Genomic DNA, 25,070 nt, shown 5'->3' with positions numbered 1-25,070 from the left:
TGATTTAATGTAGAGAATTTGGTACATGTCACATTTAATAGATTGGAAGCCATTGTTAGATTCTACAGCTCTAGGCCTTTGGGATTCACACTTATTTAATTGTGGACATTCTGGGGAGTTGATGTTAAGAGTGATATAAGAACAATAGGAAGAAAACAATATTTGGAAACTATTTTAGGTAAAAACTTCCAAAGCATATTTGCAAGCACTGGTAGTTTACAAGGAGTCTGTGAAAAGAAGTTTTTTTTTTTTTTAAAGGTACGCGATTATATTTGCTATATACCATTGAAGAAATGGTATGTTCATTAGCCTTTGGGCAGAAAATTAGCTTTCCAGTTTCAGAGATGGAACTTTTAAAAAATAATTAGTGTGGGGCCGGCACTGCGGCATAGTGGATAAAGCTACCCCCTGCAGTGCCGGCATTCCCATATGGGCACCAGTATGAGTCCCAGCTGTTCCACTTCTGACCCAGCTCCCTGCTAACACACTTGGGAAAGCAGTGGAAGATGGCCCAAGTGCTTGGGCCCCTGCACCCACGTGGGAGACCTGGAAGAAGCCCTGACTCCTTGTTTTGGATCTGCCCAGCTCTGGCCATTGAACAAAAGCCTCATTTAATATCCAGTAATAGCAGATGTGACAGATTAAAAAGCACACTTTTTTCCTTACTGGTGAAGGATACCTTAGGTAATGTTAGGCACTGAGTTGTGTCTGCCCTCCCCCAAATTCATATGCTGAAGGCCTAACCCTCAGTACTTCAGAATGTGACTGTATTTGGAGATAGGGTCCCTAGAGAGGTGGTTCAATTCAATTGATGTTGTTAGGATGGGCCAGGGCCCTGGTATGATTAGTGTCCTCATAAGAACTGGAAACCTGGGCAGGGGTGAGTATTTGGCACAGCAGTTAAGATGCTGCTTGGGACGTCCACAGCTCATTTGTGAATGTCTACATTTGAGTCCTGGCTCTGCTTACAATTCAAGCTTCCTGCCACTGCACACCCTGGAAGGCAGCAGATGATGGCTCAAGTACTTGGGTCCCTGCCATCCACCTGGGAGACTCATACTAAATTCCAGGCTTCTAGCTTCAGCCTGGCCCAGCCCTGGTTGTTGCAGGCATTTGGGAACTGAGACAGTGGATAGAAGCCTCTCTCTGCTTTTCAAATAAATAAATAACTTTTTTTTTAATGAAAAGAAAATTTGGGCACAGGTATGTATAGAGGGAAGGTTAGGAGAAGACACAGGGAGAAGGTGGCAATCTACAAGCCAAGGAGAGAAGCTTCCAAAAGAAACCAACCCTGCTGACACTTTGTCTCAAACTTCTAGCTTCCGGAATCTTGAGAAATTAAACTTTTGTTGTTTAAACTACCCAGTCTGTGATATTTTGTTTGTCAGCACTAGCAAACTAATACAGAAAATAAGGAATTGCTAATCAGGCGGTTCCTTGATGTATTTTTTTTTTTATAGTTGAAGACCACCTAGGTAGAGAGATGCAGCCATTAGAGGATAGTTCACTCGCTGTATCCCATTTCTTTGGCTTAGAATTCTCTCATTTCTCCCCAAGATTTCTGCATATATTTTCACAAAATAGTTCTTCTCCCACTTCTCCCAAAGCTCTTATTCATCTTTCTTCTGTCCTTTCCCATCACAGCTCAAAGCACATGAAAAATAAAATGAGCTAAGTGAAATGAAAAATATAAGACATGGGGCCAGCATTGTGGCATGTTGGGTAAAGCCACTGCCTATGATGCTGGCATCCCATGTGGGTGCCAGTTCAAGTTCCAACTGCTCTACTTCTGATCCAGCTCCCTGCTAATGCACTTGGGAAAGGCAGCAGAAGATGTAAGGAATGTAAGTATAGCAAAGTAAACTCCTTCATTAAGGAAACCAACTGCCTCACTTTAGGAATTTCCTGGTCTTAACATACTCCCATGTTCCAGGAAACTCCTCAGTCTCAGGCAGACCAGGATGGCTAGGCACCCTATACCTCAATCCACGTTGACAGTGTAATCTTTGTGGGGAGCTTTGGGGGACCTCTGTCAGGAAGCATGTTGTGTTGCATCTGGCTTCAAATAACAACTTGAGTATCCATAAAAGAAACTTTGCAGCTGTTAGCTGTGCCTGCAGCGTCTTTCCATTCCTATTCCATTGGGACAACCACACATAATAAATTATATAGAGAGGTCCTATTCTATGGTATGAACTTTGAGTCATTCAGAACACATAACCCCAAAACACGCCACTTCGGCATAAAATTAATCTGAGCCAAAGGTGCTTAAAAATAATCAGGTGTGGGGGTAGTGCTGTAGCTTAGTGGGTGAAGCCATTGCCTGCAGTGCCAGCGTCCCATATGGGCACCAGTTTGAGTCTTGGCCGCTCCACTTCTGATCCAGCTCCCTGCTAATGGCCTGGAAAAAGCAGCAGAGGATGCCAAGTATTTGGGCCCTGCACCTATGTGGGAGACCTGGAGGAAGCTATTGGCTCCTGGCTTCAGCCTGGCCCAGCCCCCGGCCATTAAGGCCATTTGGGGAGTGAACCAGCAGATGGAAGATATCTCTGTCTCTGTCTGTCTGTCTGTCTCTCTCTCTCTGTACCTCTGCCTTTCAAATAAATAAATTTTTTTTTAAAAAAATCAGGTATAAGAAAATCACTTTGACTCTCCTTCTCCTCCTTCTCCTTCTCCTTCTCCTTCTCCTTCTCCTTCTCCTTCTCCTTCTCCTTCTCCTTCTCCTTCTCCTTCTCCTTCTCCTTCTCCTTCTCCTTCTCCTTCTCCTTCTCCTTCTCCTTCTCCTTCTCCTTCTCCTTCTCCTTCTCCTTCTCCTTCTCCTTCTCCTTCTCCTTCTCCTTCTCCTTCTCCTTCTCCTTCTCCTTCTCCTTCTCCTCCTCCTCCTCCTCCTCCTCCTCCTCCTCCTCCTCCTCCTCCTCCTCCTCCTCCTCCTCCTCCTTCTTCTTTTAACATAAGATGAAATTCCCAAACGAAAGAGGCCCTCCCTATACTAGCAAGGAAGCAGTGGCCAGCGCCGCGGCTCAATAGGCTAATCCTCCGCCTGCGGCGCCGGCACACCGGGTTCTGTCCCGGTTGCTCCTCTTCCAGTCCAGCTCTCTGCTGTGGCCTGGGAGTGCAGTGGAGGATGGCCCAAGTGCTTGGGCTCTGCACCCGCTTGGGAGACCAGGAGAAGCACCTGGCTCCTGACTTTGGATCAGCGCAGTGCGCCGGCCGCAGCGGCCATTGGAGGGTGAACCAACAGCAAAAGGAAGACCTTTCTCTCTCTCTCTCTCTCTCACACTTTCCACTCTGCCTGTCAAAAAAAAAAAAAAAAAAGGGAAGGAAGCAACATTCTTATCAAAGACAGGAAGCTGGGAATGAGAATTCTGTACAGACATTGTTAAAATAACATTCCAGCCTCCCACATAATTTCATTGCTTTTCTTTTCATCAACTTACTACACTTTGTCCTATTCAGTACATAATTGTTTGATTCTGTGTCTTTGGGGCTTCATTTCCTTCTGAAGGCTCCCATGCCACACAAAACTTTGTATGTTTTTCCACTACTAATCTGTTTCAGGTTGAATTAATTCTCAGGCCAAAAAAATCCCTAAAAGGGTAGAGGTAAAATTTTTGTCTCACCTACACATTCACACATTCTCAATCTTTTTGTTCTATGTGCATAATCACAAGATAAAGAACATATAGATGTTTGTTCAGGATAACTGGGGATGGTTAAACAAATGATGATTTGAGTCAAGACTTTCAGGCCTAGGGTAAGCAGACCTGACATGCAGGCCACATACACTTGGAGAATAGTCCTTTATTTAATATTCCTTGTCTGAGAAAGCTTTGTTTTGTATTATATTGGAAGCAAGAGGTTATCAGACTACAATAGGGCAAAAATATAACTAGGCCACAACCAACTGATAGTAACAGTGGGAATAGAAGTGTATCTCTCTCGAACCCCTGGAGCGGGAGGGAGGAGCTGCTCTGATAAGAGGTCAGCTTCCCTCAGCTCTTCATGCCAAAGGCTTTGGAGGTCCTGCTCTATCCAAGGCTATCCACATTCCTCAATCCATGAACCCTCGTTATAATAAAGGTCTTGTAGTTGAGACAGGACAGAAGCAGAACTCATTAAATCAAGCCCTCTCCTGATGTGACATGTATTCATCTCCAGCTCCAAACCAGTCAGGAGCAAGGAGCCTCAGGATCCTAACCCCAACCTACACGCATGCCCAGAATAGCCTTCCTGGGGGGCAGTAGTGAGCAACACCACTATTTTGAGCATGTGGTATGCAAAAAACAAAACAAAACAAACAACCAACCAAACAAAACAAACCAATAGTGCCTGCACAGAACACCCAGCCAGTTGCAAACTGCAGTACTGTGTGCATAGGGGGATGAACCAGAACAGCAGGCTGGGTACAGACTGCTTCCTGGGTGCCAGGGAAAACTGCCCAGCTTCCTCAACCCCATGAAAGCACCTGTTCAGTTCCTGTTGGAGAGCTGTCAGTAGAATCTCTTCCTGCCATGTGATCTCCCTTATGTCCCAGCATGAGCCCCTTCTAAACCTATCTGGGCTGGACATTGGGCCTGGTCAATTTCCATCTGCAAGTGAGCTAACACAGTCAACACCAGTGGTTTAGAGATAAAGTTTCTTTTCCTTGTAGTGCCTAGTGATACCCTACTTTTCAGGCAGTGTTTTTGGTATAGAAATAGTAACCCTTATTAAGGAATCCATAGCACATAGATATCATTGTAGCCTATTTGAAATATGAGTTCCAAGTTCTAAATGATCAGCTGACAAAAACTTTTGGGGAGACATCCACACAGCCATTGATGGGACTGCCATTTAAAAGCCATAGGTACTTTTGACAATGCAATACAACCTTTGCCCTAAAATGAACCAACAAAAATTTAGACATGCTGATATTTTAGACTTCTTTTGAAGCAGATTTTTAGGAAATTCTTTATCAAAACAAGGGGAATTTTTAGAGGTTAAGAAGTCTAGGAAATAGGGGCAGGCATTTGGCCTGAAAGTTAAAGTGTCAGTAGGGATGGCTGTATCTCATATTAGAATGCCTGGATTCAAGCCGTAATTCTGCTACCGATTCCAGCTTCCTGATAATGTGTAACATGGGATGCAGTAGGGGATGACTCAGGTAGTTCCTGACTCCCAGCCTTGTTCTGGCCCAACCACCCAGTATGTTGCATTCGGGGACTGGGCCAGCAGATGGAGTTTCTCTCTCTCTCTCTCTCTTTCTCTCTGTACACACCTTCCTCCCTCTCTCCCAAGTTAATATATATATATATATATATATATATATATATATTTAATTCCAGGGTATAAAAAAAGGAATCCTCTTGCTTAAAAAAGTTACCTAAAATGCCAGTAATCACATTCAAGATGTTTAGAGAAAACAAATATCCCTGAAATGGTTTTCTTAATAAGATGATGAAATGAAACTGTGGATCCTCTCTAAGACTGAAATTTGGGAATTTCAGAAAGGATTCTTTTGTCAGCATCTGTTTACCTCTGGTCTGAGCAGAAGACAATGCTGTTTTTCTAACCGGAGCCCACTGAAATCCAAAGGTTAAGACTTTGGTTTCTTGTCAAACTTGCACAGGAAACACAATATCTTTTCCATAACTCAGCACAAGTGTTAAAGTGATACAAATGATAAGCTTCTTATCCTGGAATGAGTTGTCTTTTGGGTATCAACTGTACTGAGAATTTAGATCAAACCTGACACTATTCTAAAACATATTTCTTTTTTTGAAATACTTGATTTATAAAAAAAAAAAATCCCAAGTGAAACATAAATTCGGCATTTTAAATTGTTTCTGCCAGTAATATTTAAATATTTAAAGCATCGTTCTTTTTTTTAAAGATTTACCTTATTTATTTGAAAGACAGTTACAGAGAGAGGTAGAGACAGAGAGAGAGAGAGAGATCTTCCATCAGCTGGTTTACTCCACAGATGGCCACAACAGCCAGAGCTGCACAGATCCAAAGTCAGGAGCCAGGAGCTTCTTCCAGGTCTCCCATGCAGGTGCAGGGGCCCAAGGACTTGGGCCATCTTCTACTGATATCCCAGGCCATAGCAGAGAGCTGGATTGGAAGAGGAGCAGCCGGGACTCGAACCGGCGCCCATATAAGATGCTGGTGCTTCAGGCCAGGGCTTTAACCCTCCGTGCCACAGCACCAGCCCCATTTTTTTCTTTGGAAGTAAGGCAATGGGTATGGCAGGTGGAAGAAATTTAAAACTCATGGCCTGAGCCGGCGCCGCGGCTCACTAGGCTAATCCTCCGCGTAGCGGCGCCGGCACACCGGGTTCTAGTCCCGGTTGGGGCGCCGGATTCTGTCCCGGTTGCCCCTCTTCCAGGCCAGCCCTCTGCTGTGGCCCGGGAGTGCAGTGGAGGATGGCCCAGGTGCTTGGGCCCTGCACCCCATGGGAGACCAGGAAAAGCACCTGGCTCCTGGCTCCTGCCATCGGATCAGCGCGGTGCGCCGGCCGCGGTGGCCATTGGAGGGTGAACCAACGGCAAAGGAAGACCTTTCTCTCTGTCTCTCTCTCTCTCACTGTCCACTCTGCCTGTCAAAAACAAACAAACAAACAAACAAAAACAAACAAACAAAAAAAAAACCTCATGGCCTGGGGCCGGCGCTGTGATGACGTAGTGGGTGAAGCTGTCGCCTGCAGTGCCAGCATCCCATATGGGCACCAATTTGAGTCCTGGCTGCTCCACTTCTGATCCAGCTCTCTGCTGTGGCCTAGGAAAGCATTAGAAGATGGCCCAAGTTCTTGGGTCCCTGCACCCGCATGGGAGACTTGGAGAAGCTCCTGGCTCCTGGCCTTGGATCAGCCCAGCAGCAGCCATTGCGGCCATTTGGGGAGTGACCAAAAGATGGAAGACTTCTCTCTGTCTTGCCCTCTCACTGTAACTCTAACTCTCAAATAAATGAATAAAATCTTTTTTTTTTTTTAAAAAAAGAGTTCCTTTGAGCCTTTATTTACTAGAATATAACAGATGAAAAGTAAAAGGTAAATCTTAGTCAACAAAGGGATCACCACCTATTCATTAATCCATGAGAAAAAAGGTCTACTAGGAAAATGATACACATATAGAGTCATCTGTGAGCATTTATTTTCCCCATTTCTCTTTTTCTCTGCATTAATTATTACTCAGTGACTTCTCTAAACATACCCTATCCTGAGTGCTAATAACATTGCTTATTACATACAATCAACAGAAGGGCAATTGTATGGCCGGGTATCTCCACTGGGTGGCATTTGTATGTAGTATCTGAACTTTAAGCCTAGCATTAATGATTGTATTTCCTTTTAGTTTCATTAAATGAGTGTTGGTTAAATAACCTTAAAGCAGATCCATTCAAAAGCAAGTGCTTCAAACACTATTTCTATGTCACACAGGTAGAATCAATGATTTGTTGATCAGATTATTAAATATTTTCAATAACTTTCTATACAAGAAATTTCTATCCAGGTAATAACTCTTCTCTATAATGAAAGCTATGGATTGCATGCTGTTTGCATTTCAAGATTAGAAGTTAGAAAATGTCAGGAAAACTAATATTAATAGTCCAAGCAAGCCATTAAAGCAAAAATACACACACATACACACACACACAGCACACACACTTAGAAAATGGGTAAAGATGATGTGTATCTAAAAATAACTTGACAGACACGTGCACATTCTACATGATGCCTTTTAGATGTAGTCCCAACCTAACTTCCTCTCTAATTTCTCACCCTTCCCCAATCAGTCCTTTATATTTCTTTTCTTTCTTTCTTTTTTAAAGATTTATTTATTTATTTGAAAGGCAGAGTTACAGAGAGCCAGAGAGAGAGAGAGAGAGAGAGAGAGAGAGAGGTCTTCCATCTGCTGATCAGAGGTGGGCCAATCCAAAGCCAGGAACCTGGAGCTTCTTCCCGGACTCCCACGTGGTTGCAGGAGCCCAAGCACTTGAGCCATTTTCTGCTTTCGCAGGCCATAGCAGAGAGCTGGATTAGAAGTGGAGCCCATATGGAATGCCAGCACTGCAAGCGGCAACTTTATCTACTACAGCACAGCACCAGCGCCTTTATGTTTCTTTATATGTTGGTCCTCTGTCCTGAAAGTCCTTCTCCCCTTTCCACATCTGTCCAGCTCCTTAACACCAGCTACATTACATCATCTGAGCACCTTGGCTCCCCTCTCTGTGTGCTCCTCCTCCGATATGCTCACATCTTTATTACACTGATTTGGAATTATTTGCGTGTTGTCTGTTCACTTACTCTGTAGCCCCAACACTTGGCATATATAAGAGGACTTCAAAAAGTTTATGGAAATAGGATTAAAATACAGTGTACATTTTCTATGAATTTTTGAAGACCACATGTACAATTAAAAATGGCCACAATGTGTGGCAGGTGGAGCTGCTGCCTAGGACACTGGCATTCCGTGAGAGCGCTGTTTCAAGTCCAGCGCTCCGCTTCTGATCCAGCTCTCTGCTAGTGGCCTGGGAAACAGCAGCAGAGGATTGCCCAAGTGCCTGGGCCCCAGTGCCCACATAGAGGCCCTGGAGACGCTCCTGCCTCCTGGCTCCTGCCTCCTGCCTCCTGGCTCCTGCCTGGCACAGCCCTGTCCATTGCGGTCCTCTGGGGAGTTGGCCAGTAGACAGAAGATTTATCTTTCTTTGTCTCTCCCTCTCTCTGTAACTCTGACTTCAAACAAATAAATAAATTTTCTGTTAAAAAAGGGGGGCCGGCCACAATGGGGATGTACACTTAGTGCAGGAGTGAAGACATCAGTTGAAACACCTGTGTCACATGTCAGAGTGCCAGCTTTACTCCTTGTTCCATTTTCCTGCTAACACACGCCCTGGGAGCCGGCAGGTGATGGCCCGGGTAGTTGGTCCCTGCCATCAACATGGGAGTTGTGGTTTGAGTTCCAGGCTCCTAGCTTCAGCTTGGCCCAGCCCCAGCGTTGTGGGTGTTTGGAGACTGAACCAATGGATGGGAGATCTTGTCTGTCTATTAGTTGTCTCTCTCTCTCTTCCTGAAAAAACATTTTTTTCCTAAAAATGTCTACTATACAGGCCAAAATTTTGACTCAGAACACATTAGTACAAGGTCAGGCTTGTGGAGGATGTGAGTCAATTACTTATCACATGAAAGGTGAATTCACATTATCTTGGTGTATCTCCTCATAAGCTTTCATTGTGTATTTATGGTGAAACAAGATAGGGGCCCAGTCTCCTACTACAGACTTTTAGAGCTAACACACAGGTAAAACACAACTTAATCTAAGCCAAAAGAGAAAAAAAAAATCTTAGCAATAACAATAATGATAAACAAAAGCTTAAACTAAACAGAGGACAATATAGCAAAGAGAAGTCTATACTACCCTGTTCATTGCAGCACTATTCACAGTAGCCAAGACAGGAAAACAAACTATGTATCCATCAATGAATGAATGGATAAAGAAAATGTGGTAGACATATACACAATGAAGCACTACTCAATCTTAAAAAAGAAGGAAATTTTGTCATTTGCAATGACACAGACAAACCTGGAAGACATTGTGGTAAGTGAATTAAGAAAGGCACAAAAAACAAATACAGTAAGCTCTTACTTGTATGTAGAATCTAAAAATGTTGAACTCATACAAGCAGAGTGTAGGATGATGGTTACTAGGGACTGGGGGTGGGGGAAGTGGGGAGATGTTGATCAAAGGGTAGAGTTTCAAGAGGCCTAAGTTTTCAAGATACACTGACAGCAGGATGACTGCAGTCAGAAATAACATATTGCATATTTCAGAATTGCTGAAACAGTAAATCTCAAATGTCTTACCAGAAAAAATCGACAGCTAAGTGAGGTGGCAGAGACATTAATTAACTTGATTTAGTCATTCCACTTTTTATACATATGTCAAAACATCACATGATACTCCAATTATGATTTATCAATTAAAATAATATTAATAAAAATAAATTAATGAAATAAAGAAGCTGAATAGAAGGGGAGGAACAAAAGCTAAAACTTAAGAATTGAAAAAACTCTAGAATATATGAGAAAGGGTTATTTTGTAAAAACAAGGATAGTTCAGTTAAGGAATTTATTAATAACAATCCATTATATTAATAACTAAATTAATATCATATGATTATGCCAATAAGTAAAATAGGGTATTTAAAAATATTCAAAATCAATTTTTGGTTTTTAAAACCCTCAAATAAATTAAGTACAAAAGGAAACTCTTAAACTTGGTATCTCCCAGAATATTGGTCATAATAGAACAGCCACAGAAGTAATTTGCTGGATAATAAGCAAACAAATGGATAAAATAAAAGAAAATGCAAGGCCCAGGCATTTTTACAAGGACTGCACTTGTTCCAGAGTCACTTTCCTTCTCCCCTCCTCTATTACTCTAACACCGGGAATTGGAAGAGTGAATAGAAAAAGAAATATCAAAGCATCCATACCATAAAAATTAGGATAGAGCCGCTCAAACACAAGGAATATGAAAAGAAGTACCGAAGGGTCATAGCAACCATGCAAACATAAGAAGGAGAGGGGAGGGAAAGGAGAAGGAGAGAAGGGAGAGCAAATGTCAGATAAATAAGTCAGTTTGGAAGAAAATCCAAAAAAAAGAAAAATGTTTTCACACTTGCTTTAAATAACAGAACAACTTAATAGTAACACATAGTCAATGTAATAATTCAAGGATAAGCTGATGAAGCAGTAGAATTAAATTAAAAGGTAAAGTTTAAGTGTAAGAGACCAAGCTAATTATCAAAATGTAAAAAATCAAGCAAAATAAAATGGAGTTACTGACAGAGACAAAAGGGGTTCAGATAATCAGAGTGAATACAGGTTTTAAAAAGTGGAAAGAAATTATTAAATGAGAAAGAACTAATAGATACAAAAAAACCCTAATCCCACATAAGGATAGTTGGCTTCCCTGATGTAGACAACCCAAAACTAGAAAAGAGGATATATTCAAAGACATAATATGAAAAAATGTCCATCAAATTAAAAAAACTGGATATTAAAAGAACATACAATATTTAAACATTTTTTAAACAAAATGCTCTATACCAAGATATATTCTACTGAAACTCTTGAACCTAGAGGATGAATTTCAAGGCATGCAGTCTAATAAACCAAGTCATCTACAAGACAAGCAACAGGAAGACAGTAACTTCTTTCTTTTTTTGTCCCAATGTCATGATAGTAGAGCACAGAAGGATGCCTGACATATGGTAAGTACTCAACAAAATATTTATTGAACCTCTGGCTCAATACCTTTGGTATAGAGTTAGAAATATTATTTCGGCCGGCACCACAGTTCACTAGGCTAATCCTCCACCTGTGGTGCCAGCACCCCGGGTTCTAGTCCTGGTCAGGGCACCGGTTCTGTCCCAGTTGCTCCTCTTCCAGTCCAGCTCTCTTCTGTGGCCCGGGAAGGCAGTAGAAGACGGCCCAAGTCCTTGGGCCCTGCACCCGCATCGGAGACCAGGAGGAAGCACCTGGCTCCTGGTTTCGGATTGGTGCAGTGCCAGCCATAGTGGCCACTTGGGGGGTGAACCAACAGAAAAAGGAAGACCTTTCTCTCAGTCTCTCTCTCTTTCACTATCTAACTCTGCCTGTCCAAAAAAAAAAAAGAAAAAAAGAAAAAAAAAGAAATATTATTTCATTTTATCATATCATTTCCCCACACTCTGATCATTGTCATGAGTCCCTCACTTTGTGATATTAATATCTCTGTTTTCAAGAAAAAATGGTATAAATTTGTGTATAGGATGTCTACATATGAAGTAAATATGGCGAAGTGTTCAAAATTGCTAAATTTTAAAACTAAAACATAAGCTTATAAAAATGAATGGAGAAAAAAATAAAGTTGATGTCAGACTTCTGAACCACAACATTCAATACTAGAAAACAATAAAGCAATATCTATAATGTTTTGAGATTAAAAGAAACTATGACCCATTAGCAGAATACTCATCCAAAATCTAATTTAAGAACAGAGGCAGGGACCAGTGCTGTGATATAGTGGACTAAGCCTCCGCCTGCAGCACTGGCATCCCAGATGGGCGCTGGTTCAAGTCCCAACTGCTCCTCTTCTGATTCAGCTCTCTGCTATCTCCTGGGAAAAGCAGTAGAGGATGCCCAAGTGCGTGGGGCCCTGCACCCGTGTGGGAGATCTAGAGGAAGCTCCTGGCTCCTGGCTTCAGATTGGCTCAGCTCCAACTATTGCAGCAATTTGGGGAGTGAACCAGCAGATGGAAGACTTCTCTCTCTCTGCCTTGTCTCTCTATAACTCTGCCTTTCAAATAAATAAATAAATCTAAAAAAAAAAAAAAAAGAATAAAGGCAATACTAAACATTCTCAACATAGACAAATTCATACAATATAGCACCCATGTGACATTCTGGAAAAAACCACTTTATAATAAATTTAGCCAAGTAGGAGATTATTAAAATAATAAATCAAAAAAAACCCTGGGAAAAATAAAGACATTGCCAAAGGATAAGAAATGAACCTTAAATGCAATTAAGTATTGAATTAACATGAATCAACTGTGGTAACTATACTTACAAAAAAGAAAGAAGCTTGTGTAAATTTGGGCAAAATTAAAATTACAAAATAAAATTGGGAAACAGATGGAAACAGAAAGGAAGACATGAGGAAATATTCATGCTTTACGTTAATATCTTTTATAGCAAAGTATCAACTGTTTCTAAAATTGAAATATGTAGTTAAAAAAATAATGACTTCTCCCTTTTATGGTCTTCACATATGTGGCTATTTCTTAAATGACTTTAAATAAATTATTCTGAAAAGATATGAAGGTGGGTTTTAGTGATTCCTTATTTTCACTTCAGCTTCTTGTTCTTCTGTTGAAATTAAGTATACTTATATTTTTGTTTTAAAGTAATCAAATTTTTATAACTATTATGATCATCTATATTGCTATATACTATACTTCTTTATACAAAGCAACATAGATTATAAAGCTTTTTTATTATTATTTTTTATAAAGCTGTCTTGAATGATGTTCTCCTAAGGTTGACAATGGTTACTTCTAGGCAAAAATCTATGGTGATTTAAAAATTCTCATCTTTGGAGGCTGGTGTTGTGGCATAGTGGGTTAAGCTACTGCCTACAACAGGCATCCTGCATGGGCACTGGATTGAGTGAAAGCTGCTCCACTTCCTACCCAACTCCCTGTTAATGCACCTGGGAAAGTAGCAGAAGATGGCCAAGTGCTTGGGCCCCTGTCCCTGACACAGGAGACTGCAATGAAGTTCCTGGCTCTGACTTCAGCCTCATTTAGCCCTTGCCATTGTGGCTATTTGGGGAGTGAATGGATGAAAGATTCTCTCTCTCTCTCTCTCTCTCTCTCTCTCTGCAACTCCACCTTTCAAATAAATAAATAAATCTTTTTAAAAAAAAAAAACCCTTATCTTTGTACTTATATCTGTTTAAATAATTCTTTTTAATGGTCATGTATACTTTTTAGAAAATTGAGCAATTTTTCCTTAGAAAAATATGTCAAAGTGCTGGAATATGCATATTGTTATTCTATTTTATGTATTTATCTGTGTTTTAAAATTCCTCATCCTGGGGCCAGCCTTGTGGCATAGAAGGTAAAGCCACACCTGTAACAGAAGCAACCCATAGAAGCACTGGTTTGTCTCCCAGCTGCTCCACTTCTTCTTCTTCTTCTTCTTTTTTTTTTTAATTTTATTTATTTATTTAGTTAGTTAGTTGTTCCACTTCTGATATTGCTCCTTGCTAGTGGGCTGGGAAAAGCAGAGGAAGGGGCCGGCGCCGCGGCTCAGTAGGCTAATCCTCCGCCTAGCGGTGCTGGCACAGTGGGTTCTAGTCCCGGTGGGGGCGCCGGATTCTGTCCCGGTTGCCCCTCTTCCAGGCCAGCTCTCTGCTGTGGCCCAGGAGTGCAGTGGAGGATGGCCCAGGTGCTTGGGCCCTGCACCCCATGGGAGACCAGGAAAAGCACTTGGCTCCTGGCTCCTGCCATCGGATCGGCGCGGTGCGCCGGCTGCAGCGCGCCGGCCGCGGCGGCCATTGGAGGGTGAACCAACGGCAAAGGAAGACCTTTCTCTCTGTCTCTCTCTCTCACTGTCCACTCTGCCTGTCAAAAAAAAAAAAAAAAAAAAAAGGCAGAGGAAGATGACCCAAGTGTTTGGGTCCCTGCAACCCATATGGGAGATCTGAGTAAAGCTCCTAGCTCCTGGTTTCCGCCTGGCCACTGTGGCATCTAGAGAGTGAACCAGTGGATGAAAGATCTCTCTTACTCTGTCTCTCTCCTTCTCTCTCTACAAATAAAAACACAATAATAAATCTTAAAAAATATTCTTGGCTGGTGCCGCGGCTCACTAGGCTAATCCTCTGCCTTGCGGCGCTGGCACACCGGGTTCTAGTCCCGGTCAGGGCGCCGGATTCTGTCCCGGTTGCCCCTCTTCCAGGCCAGCTCTCTGCTGTGGCCAGGGAGTGCAGTGGAGGATGGCCCAGGTGCTTGGGCCCTGCACCCCATGGGAGACCAGGATAAGTACCTGGCTCCTGCCTTCGGATCAGCGCGGTGCACTGGCTGCAGCGCACTGGCCGCAGTGGCCATTGGAGGGTGAACCAACGGCAAAAGGAAGATCTTTCTCGCTGTCTCTCTCTCACTGTCCACTCTGCCTATCAAAAAAAAAAAAAAAAAAAAAAAAAAGAAATGTGGTTTTCAGAGTCTCAAATAAATAAATAAATCTTTTAAAAAAAGTTTCAAGACTTTTAAGCATCTGAGTGTACATTAGTAGCATTCCATAAAATTAGATACAAGATTTTGATATGAGAGTTATTAAGGTGAATATTTTATAAATTTCCAAGTGGTTAGACTTAATTTTTAAATTTGTTAATTATTTTCCAGTTTTACATAGTCATAACAGAATATATAGATTTCTGTTTTTTGGAGCTAACCAGATTTTCTTGGTGGCCTATTTTTGATAAATTTTGACCAATATTTCGTGACAACTGTCAAAGGGTCACTGTAGGAATTAAAGTTCAACATGTAAGTGTTCAATATAAGTGTTCAAATCACTTATAAATAAGTTTTATTTATTCTTTATATACTTATTTATTTTTACTCTTTTGATTTATTACTTCAAAATTTTTTATTATTTCACATCATACACAAAAATTAACAAAAGATGGATCAAAGACTTAAGTAGGCATAAATGTAGGAACTCAGACTATAAAACTCTCAGAAGAAAGCAATTAAGCAATAACTATCTTGTTCTGAGATGAACAGAAAATGTGACCCATGACAAAAGAATACCCATTCAGTTACACAATTACCTTACATTAGGCAATGGCTTCTTAGGTAGGACACCAAAGCAAAAGCAACAAAAGAAATACATTAGACTTCATTAAAATCTTTATTTTTCAGAGGATGCCAGCAAGAAAGTGAGAAAACAAGCCAGAGATCTAACATGTGTTTCAGCAGAGTTCTTCACATAGAGGAAAAAGAGGGTGAGGATAAAAAAGTATTCAAAGAAATAATGGTTGAACATTTCCCATACTAGCCAAAAGATAAACCTACAGCTTCAAGAAGCTGAGCAAGGGCCGGCACTGTGGAGTGGCGGATAAAGCCGCCACCTGCAGTGCCCGCATACCATATGAGTACCGGCTGCTCCAATTCCAATCCAGCTCTCTGCTATGGCCTGGGAATGCAGTAGAAGATGGCCCAAGTCCTTGGACCCCTGCACCACGTGGGAGACCCGGAGGAAGCTCTTTGCTCCTGGCCTCAGATTGGCGCAGCTCCAGGAATTGCAGCCAACTGGGGATGAACTAGTGGATGGAAGACCTCTCTCTCTCTCTCTCTCTCTCTCTCTCTCAGTGTGTGTAACTCTGACTTTCAAATAAATAAATAAATCTTTTTTTTTTTTTAAAAAGAAGCTGAGCAAACCCCAACAGTATAAACACAAAGAGATTCATGACAAGAGACATATAACCAACCTTCAGAATAGTAAAGACAAACCAGTGAGAGAAAAATAGCACTTTTACTTATTAAGGAAAAACAGTTCAAGTCATAGTGGGTTTTTCACCAGCAACCAAGGAGGCCAGAAGGAAGCAGGCTTTTCAAGTACTCAAAGAAAAGACTTGTCAACTCAGAGTTCTATTTCCAGTGAAATTATCCTTCAGGAACGAAGGGGGAAAAAAAGATATTCTCAGAGTGTCTGTCATCTGAAGACTTACTTGACAAGTGTTTGTTGTCTGAAGACCTACTTGACAAGTGTTTGTTGTCTGAAGGTTTATTCTGAAAGAATGCCTAAAGGAAGTTGCAGAAACGGAATGTATAAAAGAAGGAGCCTTGAAACATCAAGAAGGAAGAACAGAGTAAAAAATACAAAGAAAGTAAATATAATTTCTTTCTCTTCTCAAGTCTTCTAAATTGTTTAACAATTGAAGCAAAAATGTATTACTGCCTATTATAATATATGTACAGGATATCTTGAAGACAACACATTAAAAATGGAAAAGTATTAAAATGACTAAATAAAAGTATTAAATGACTAAATAAAAGTATTAAATGATTAAATGAATAGGAGGTAAGGTTTTTATATTTTGCTTGAACTGATAAAATGTGGTTTTTTTAAAGAATTATTTTATTTATTTGAAAGCCAGAGTTACACAGAGAGAGAAGGAGAGGCAGAGAGAGGTCTTCCATTCCACTGGTACACTCCCCAAATGACTGCAACGGTCAGAGCTGAGCTGATCCAAAGCTAGGAGCCAGGAGCTTCTTTCCAGGTCTCCCACGTGGGTGCAGGGGCCCAAGGACTTGGGTCATCTTCTACTGCTTTCCCAGGCCATAACAGAAAGCTGGATTGGAAGAAGAGCAGCCGGGACTAGAACTGGCACCCATTTGGGATGCTGGCGCTTCAGGCCAGGGCTTTAACCCGCTGCCCCACAGCACCGGCCCCAGGCTAAAATGTTACTACCAGTAGATGGCTGTGGTACTGAAATAGTTCCATATCTTAACTTTAGTGGTATTTATAGAAATCTGCATATGTGATAAAACAGCAAAGTACCACATACACACGTCAATTTCCTAGTTTTTATAATATACTAAAGTCATGGTCTGATTTAGCAGAAAGCTGGAGTAGGGAGCCAGAATCAGGAATACAACCCAAGCACATAAATGTGGGATGTGGGCATCCTAATTGACATCTTGCCTGATAGGGTAAACTCCTACTTCATAGAATTGTTATTACTTAGAATTTCCAAGAGAAGCCATCACATACAAGCCACAGTAGAAGAATCATATGTTGGTCAGAGAGAGAGGGAAGAAAGAGCAAAGGAAAGTCCAAATCAGAGCCCTTACTGGGGGTCCACAGGAAATGCAAAGCAGGGAAAGAGCCGAGGATGGACTAGTGTGAATGATTCTGGCAGACTCTGGGGACACAGAAGCTATCCCTGGTTGTCTGGCCCCTGGGCTGATTCAGCATAGGGGAAATACTGGCTTGGTGTGTGAGAATTAGTAAAGAGCCTGGATTCTGGATCACAGGGGACATATAAACAACTTTGACTATAGGTTTAGCCTATAAATGACTAATGGATGTCAAATAGACAAATACAGAATCTAAGAAAATACAGAATATAACTGAGATAACTCTGCCAAATTCTTACGTGTACAATAAACATTTCAAAAGGGATTCCAGAAATCCTCCATCCAGAAGCTAGAAACTACACAGAGCATAGTCTGTACCTTCAATGAAATAAGAGTGTATGAGAAAAGAAAGAAAAAGGTATCTCTACTTTGGGATTCATTAGAGAAAAACCAGGGGGAATAGAGGAAACATGAGGAATTATAAAAACAGGCCAAAGAAGACTTTGGACTCCAGTATCAATAAATACTTCCTATAATTACTCTACTACAATAGAATCATATTTTCTCAGTTATACTATTATATAGACTTTGGAACCAAACTACCTGAATACAAATATCTCATTTTCCACAAACTGCGAGACCATCTGCAGGTTATTTAACCTTTCTGAACTTCAGTGTTTTCATCTATAAAAGTAAAATATTAACAAAAAAGAGAAGTAGAGGCTAAGCGTTGCTGAAAGGATTACCCAACTTCATATCTTAGGACAGGGCTCAGCCCAAAGGGAACACTTTGTAAGTCTCAAATATTGTAAGTTGTGTAACCAGATTTCACTGAATAAAAAGTGTTGGTTTTTCCTGATCTTACCATAGGGTGTCAGCAGAAGTTTTTCACTTTCGTATCATGAGGGTCGCTAATTGAAAGAAATTGTAAGATGCCTTTGATTGTAAGAAAGGTTAAAATACTTCAAAATATATGTATCTCAGAATGATAACATGTTTATATGGTTTCATTTAATTTAATTCTAAGTTAGTTTATGTGTAACATAGAGCAAAAGACAGTTAAAACAGGCAACATAGTTTGATTCAAGTATTATATAATGTAACTTCTTACTTCTGTAAATTCCATTTTGTTCAATCCGGGTTCCATTGAGCCAGTAATATCCAACTGTTGGCAATATGATTCTAGAATAAAGGTTATTTGCTAGTTAGTTTAATTGTGATACATTTGTATTTACATTATAGTGCTTTAAAAGAACATACAATTGTTTTCTAACTTTGCTTTGTCTCTAATGTTTCTTAAATAAAATAATAAGAAATGTTTGGGTTTGACATTATTTCTAATGTCTATCTATAGTTAAAGTAAATTATATACAAGTGATTTTCAAAAAGTTCATGGAAAATGTACATTATAAATAAAACAGATGTGCAAAATTAAATCATAAGCTTATTTTGGTGCAAAAATATTTTGAAACCCATGCACATGAGAAGTCATCAAAAAGTTCATGAAAAATGTATATTATGAGAAAACCATAAATGGATATCAAATTTTTTTGCACTCAAATAAAACATTTTGAAATACTGGTAATGACTAGATTAGGATAAAGCCTAAACAGACATGTACAACCATTGAACAAAGACTACAAAAACATCTGTGTTGCTTTATACCAGGATTTATGCTAGCAGGTTCTTTTTCCATTTTAAAGATTTATTTTATTTATTTGAAAGACAGAGTTACAGAGAGAGGCAGAGAGAGAGAGGTCTTCTATCCACTGGTTCACACTCCCCAAGTGTCTGCAATGGCCAGACCTGAGCCAATCCAAAGCCAAGAGCCAGGAGCTTCTTCTCCCATGTGGGTGCAGGAACCCAGGGACTTGGGCCATCCTCCACTGCTTTCCCAGGCCATAGCAGAGAGCTGGATTGGAAGAGGAGCTGCCGGGACTAGAACCAGTGCCCACATGGGATGCCAACACTTCAGGCCAGAGCCTCAATCCACTGTGCCACACCGCCAGCCCCTACGCTAGTAGGTTCTAAAACAAAGCATCTTCATAAACTTTTTAAAATGTTTAGTTATTTATTTTTCACCTACTTGAAAGAAATAATGACAGCAAGAGAAATAGGGAGAGAGAGATCTTCCATCTGCTTGTTCACTCAAATGCCTGCAACAGCCAAAGCAGGGCCAGGCCAAAGCCAGGAGCCCAGAATGCCATCCATGCTTTTCACAAGGGCAGCAGGGGCATAAGCACTTGAACCATCACCTGCTGCCTCCATACTGCATGAGCAGGAAGCAGGATCAGAAGGGGAGTAGCTGGGATTCAAAGCTGCACTCCAGTATGGTGTGTAGGAGTCCCGAGTAGCAGTATAACCCATGGTGCCACAGGGCCTACCCTTACAAACTTCCTTTTTAAAAAATGGTTTTGGAGGCAGATGTTTGAGCTAACACTTAAGATGCCACTTGGGATGCCTGCAATCCGTATCAGAGTGCTGGGTTTGAGTCCCAGCTCCACTCCTAATTCTAGCTTCCTACTGTTGTACACCCTAGGAAGCAGAAGGTGATGGCTCAGTGATTTGGTCTCTGCCACCCATCTGGGAAACTTGTCACCCACATGGGACACTTAGATTGATTTCCCAGCTTGTAGCTTTGATCTGGCCCAGGCCCAGCTGTTGTGGGCATTTGGGAGAGTGAACTAGCAAATGAAAGATTTCTATCTCTTTTTTTCTCTCAAATTAAAAAAAAAATATTAAACTTTCTTTTGTTTATAATGTTTCTTTTTTTCTTTTCTTTTTAAAGATTTATTTGAAAGACAGATTTAGAGACACAGAGAGGGATTCTTCCATCTCCTGGTTTACTCACCAGATGGCTACAACAGCCAGGGCTGTGCCAGGCCGAAGCCAGGAATCTGGAACTCCATTCGGGTCTCTCACATGGGTGCAAGGGCACAAGCACTTGAGCCATCTTTTGCTGCTTTCCCAGGCACACTAAAGCAGCTAGAACTCAAACAGGTGGTCATTGGGGATGCTGGCATTGCAGCTGGCCATTGGAGACATTTGGGGAGTGAACCAACAAATGGAAGATTTCTCTCTGTCTCTCCTGCTCTCTCTCTCTCTCTCTCTCTCTCTGTGTGTGTGTGTGTGTGTGTGTGTGTAGTGTGTGTGTATGTGTGTGTGTCTGTCTCTATAACTCTGCCTTTCAAATAAATAAATTAATAAATAAATAAATCTTTAAGAGAGCCAGGAAACTGAAAAATAAAATTTAAGATGCAAACAAAAGAACCAAGAAACAAAATTATTACAAGGTGATCAAAGATAGTAGAAAAACAAATTAAGAGAGAATGCTATTACAAAAGCCAAGAAAAAAAGAATTTCATGAATGCCATAGTGATCAGTAATGATAAATAGGGGCCAGTGTTGTGGCAGAGTGGGTTAATTCACTGTGTGCAATGCTGGCATCCAATATGGGCACTGGTTCAAGTCCTGGCTGTTCTAATTCCAATCCAGCCCCTTGGTAATACACCTGAGAGAGCAGAGGATGATGGCCAAGTTCTTGGGATCCTATACCCATGTGAGAGGCCTGGGTGGAGTTCTAGGCTCTTGGCTTCCGACTGGCCCAGTCCCAGCCTTTCTAGCCATTTGGGGAGTGAACCAGTAAATGGATGATTTCTCTCTTTCTCTCTCACTCTGCCTTTCAAATAGAAAAATCTTTAAAAATAATAATAACGGTGAATGAAGCAGGGTAGTTCAAATAAAAATTTATAAACCACCATTTTGTAGGACAATTATGCAATCTTTATTGATCCTACCAAGAGAAAAACAAACTGTATAAAATTCATGATGGAAGAACCAATGCACTGGTTTCTGTTCCTACTTCTAACAGTACGGCCCCTCTTGCATAGCCTATGTTATCACAAGGACATAAGAAAGATTTTCCAGTTATTCTTCCATTTTGTAACTGCCACTCATGAGACATTACTTACTGTGGTCCCAAGAGGACGGCCTAAATTTTCATATAAATTCATGCATTAGATGCTGATATCCCTACTCCTGGCCTTCCTCCAAGCTCCAGAATGTTATATAAACCAGACCATCCCTTAACAGGGGCCTATATTGTGGAATAGAGGGTTAAGTCACCACTACTTGCAACACCAGCATCCCATACTGGAGAGCTGGTTGGAGTCCCAGCTCAAACAGCTAGCAGTTGCTATAAACAGTTTGTTCCCTGATTGGCCTTTGAGTTAACTGAAAGGCAGAAAATATGCCTTAGTCTTCTTCCATTCTCCACACAGTCATAGTACCTGGAACTAAATGAGGGCTCCTTAAATATTGAATGAATGAATGAATGATACAGAAAATAAATACTTCTGGGGCCAGCATTGTAGCACAGTAGGTTAAGCTGCTGCTTGCAACACCAGCATCCCCTACTGGAGTGCTGGTCTGAGTCCCAGCTGCTCTATTTCTGACCCAGTTCCTTGCTAAGGCACTTGAGAATGCAGCAGAAGATGGTCCAAGTTCTTGGGCCCCTGCTACCCATGGGTGTATTCCAGATGGAGTTCTGGGCTCCTGGCTTCAGCCTGGACCAGCCTTGGCCATTCTAGCTATTTGGGGAGTCAATGGCAAATGGAAGATCTGTGTGTGTGTGTGTGTGTGTGTGTGCCCTCCTCTCTCTATCACTCTTCCTTTCAAGTAAATCAATCTTTTAAAAAGAAATATATATATATATATATATACACACTGTAGTACTGGAGGTAAGAGGAAAAACAATCACTGTCCACTGGTATTCCTTTAATTTTATGAGGATCCCAGAGAAAATTCTATTAACTTGCTCCTTCTGTATCCCATCCAAAATAAACTAACAGATTATTTCAAAGATTTTCTGAAACAAGAATGGAGGTTGAGCTGATAAAAGAATTATAATTTCTTTGAGTAGCTGAGAATGGAAAAGAGAAGAGAAAGTTGTCAGCAAGGCCCGAATCATGTTTTGGGATCAGTGATCAGGAAGATGGGGAGCAATTTTATTTTGAAAAATGATAACAGATCTCAAAAAATCTATTGTTATCAGTGTAACACAAGTGGCAAAACAAATCAATCAGAAAGTCAATTGGATATAAAATATGCAAATCTCAGAACCTAAAACTCTAGTTCCTTATATGACAAGTCAGATTTTCTTGCTGAATCTCATACAAGGAAATCTTTTTGAAAACAAAAGCAGCAAAATCTGTGGTTCTCCATAGGGGTGGTACTGTCCTCCTCTCCTCCAATGAACCTGGTGGAAATCTGTGGGAGAGTTCTGTTGCCACAATGATGAGGAGCGGGTGTAAAGCCAGAACTCCTGCAGTTCCTGCACAAACAAGGCTCCCCACTCCTGCTAGCCACTCAAGTCAGTGAAAATTCTGTTTACAATAACTTTGAAACCAGAATCTAACTGTACTTTGCATATAAACACAGAGCATAATTTTGTTGTTGAATTTTTCAAACATGTAACTCCCATGAAAACTTGAGGAAGGATTATATTTTACTTCATTTCGAAACTTACCAAGAGTTGAAGTTGTTTACTATGTCAGATAATTATGTAATAAAAGATAATCTCATAAATTGTATTTGAACTCTAATATAACACACCTGTGTCAGTCTGTATATATACCAAATAATTCATTTTACCCTTATTTCAAAACACCAAATACAAATAAAAATGGTCATTTGGAAATAATTTTACTTTTCTTATATATGTATATATTTATTTTATTATTATTATTATTATTATTATTATTATTTTTTGACAGGCAGAGTGGACAGTGAGAGAGAGAGAGACAGAGAGAAAGGTCTTCCTTTTGCCGTTGGTTCACCCTCCAATGGCCGGGGCGGTTGGTGCGCTGCGGCCGGCGCACCGCGCTGATCCGATGTCAGGAGCCAGGTGCTTTTCCTGGTCTCCCATGGGGTGCAGGGCCCAAGCACTTGGGCCATCCTCCACTGCACTCCCTGGCCACAGCAGAGAGCTGGCCTGGAAGAGGGGCAACCGGGACAGAATCCGGCGCCCCGACAGGGACTAGAACCCGGTGTGCCGGCGCCGCAAGGCGGAGGATTAGCCTAGTGAGCCGCGGCGCCGGCCTTAATTTTTTTACAAACCTTTGTGTCGAGGGCTGACTTTCAATAGATCGCAGCGAGGGAGCTGCTCTGCTACGTACGAAACCCCGACCCAGAAGCAGGTCATCTACGAATGGTCTAGCGCCAGGTTCCCCACGAACGTGCGGTGCGTGACGGGCGAGAGGGCGGCCCCCTTTCTGGCCGCGACCCGTTTCCCGGGACAAAGGGCTCTCCGCACCGGACCCCGGTTCCAACGCGCGGTGGGGACTTTTCTTATATTTAAATGTGCAGGTAGAAATGTTTGACTTCTCCATTATGTCTTCTAGCAAAGCTGTAACTGAGCCATTCATAGACTGAAATACAATACACATAATTTTCTTATGTCTTTCCTGTATTTGCCCCCCTTAAATCACAGCTAAGACAATGTCTTTCTTTTGAAATTTTGTAATATTTTCTAGGAATGTCACATGGATAATAAAGAAGCATTACAGATACTTGTAATAAAATGGAGCACTGGACTGAAATGATTGAGAATCACTGATTGCTTTTTCTGCATTTTCTGTATTTTTATCTGGAAAGACCAGGAGAGCCTAATTTCATCTATAAGAGCCTTGAAAAACATTATGTCTCAGTTTTGACTTTTCATCTGAATTCAGTGCTCTCCCTCAAAAAAGAAGGAGAAGGAGAAGGAGAAGGAGAAGGAGAAGGAGAAGGAGAAGGAGAAGGAGAAGGAGAAGGAGAAGGAGAAGGAGAAGGAGAAGAAGAAGAAAGGAAGGAAATGGAAGGAAATTAAAATAGTATGATAAGAGACATACTTACCAAGCTGAACTTCTGGTTTTTGAAGAAATTCATGAAGAACATTTTGAACCTACATAGCAAAAGAAAAGAAAAAGAAACCATATGTTACTCTTCAATTACCATGTATTTAGTATTTTAGACTAAAATTCATCTACAGTCTTTCTATTTAAGTGCTGGATGATCTTTCTAACCTGAGAACAGAAATAGTAATAATTCACACTAAGTTTTACAGATTTACTCCAAAGTATATAGAGTGCTTTCACAAATGTGTCCTCAATGATTTCTAAACTTTTTGTGGGAGAAGACCTGGGATGCTGAGAGTGACCTCATTTTGCCCCCTCTAGGGGACATTTCTAGCAACCCTCAGAAATTGAGTGCAATGGAGCAAAGGCACTTTTAGCAACCAGCTTGGCAATCTAAAGAATTCCCTCTACTTCCTGTTTCTTCACTAACTAAAAATGAAATTTCACAGTTCTTCTTAGTCCATTTTTAAAAATAGATTTTGCCTTTTTTTGGACAAACTTTATGTTCACAGCAAAGTTAAGGAGAAAATATCCCCTTTCCCCTGACCCCTGGCACAGACTGCCTTCTGTACTAGGAACATCCTCCACCAGAGTAGTATATTTGTGAAGGTCAGTGACCCTGCACTGACACATCATTGTCACTCAAAGTCCCTAATTTATATTAGGTGTAATTCTTGGTGGTATACTGTAGATTTTCACAAATGTACAATGACATATATCCACCATAACAGAATCTACAAAATTGCTTCACTATCTTAAAAGTTCTTTATGCTGGTGCCAGTGCTG

The 25,070-nt window shown here is 41.0% G+C and overlaps 1 protein-coding gene across 5 annotated transcripts in view; it reads right to left on the bottom strand.

Moving 5' to 3' along the window:
• The window catches only part of EFCAB5 (EF-hand calcium binding domain 5), a 139,387-nt gene that overhangs the window by 64,346 nt on the left and 49,971 nt on the right, over positions 1-25,070 (bottom strand). For all 5 annotated transcript variants that reach the window (XM_070061150.1, XM_070061149.1, XM_070061151.1 and 2 more), the window contains 2 exons: positions 24,283-24,331; positions 18,500-18,570 (listed from right to left, as the gene is read on the bottom strand). In XM_070061150.1, coding sequence (XP_069917251.1) covers positions 18,500-18,570; positions 24,283-24,331 — 120 coding nt within the window. The remainder of the gene's footprint in view (positions 1-18,499; positions 18,571-24,282; positions 24,332-25,070) is intronic.

This window comes from Oryctolagus cuniculus, chromosome 17, assembly GCF_964237555.1.
Source record: "Oryctolagus cuniculus chromosome 17, mOryCun1.1, whole genome shotgun sequence".
Taxonomy (NCBI): domain Eukaryota; kingdom Metazoa; phylum Chordata; class Mammalia; order Lagomorpha; family Leporidae; genus Oryctolagus; species Oryctolagus cuniculus.
This window is presented reverse-complemented; position numbering and strand designations above follow the sequence as displayed.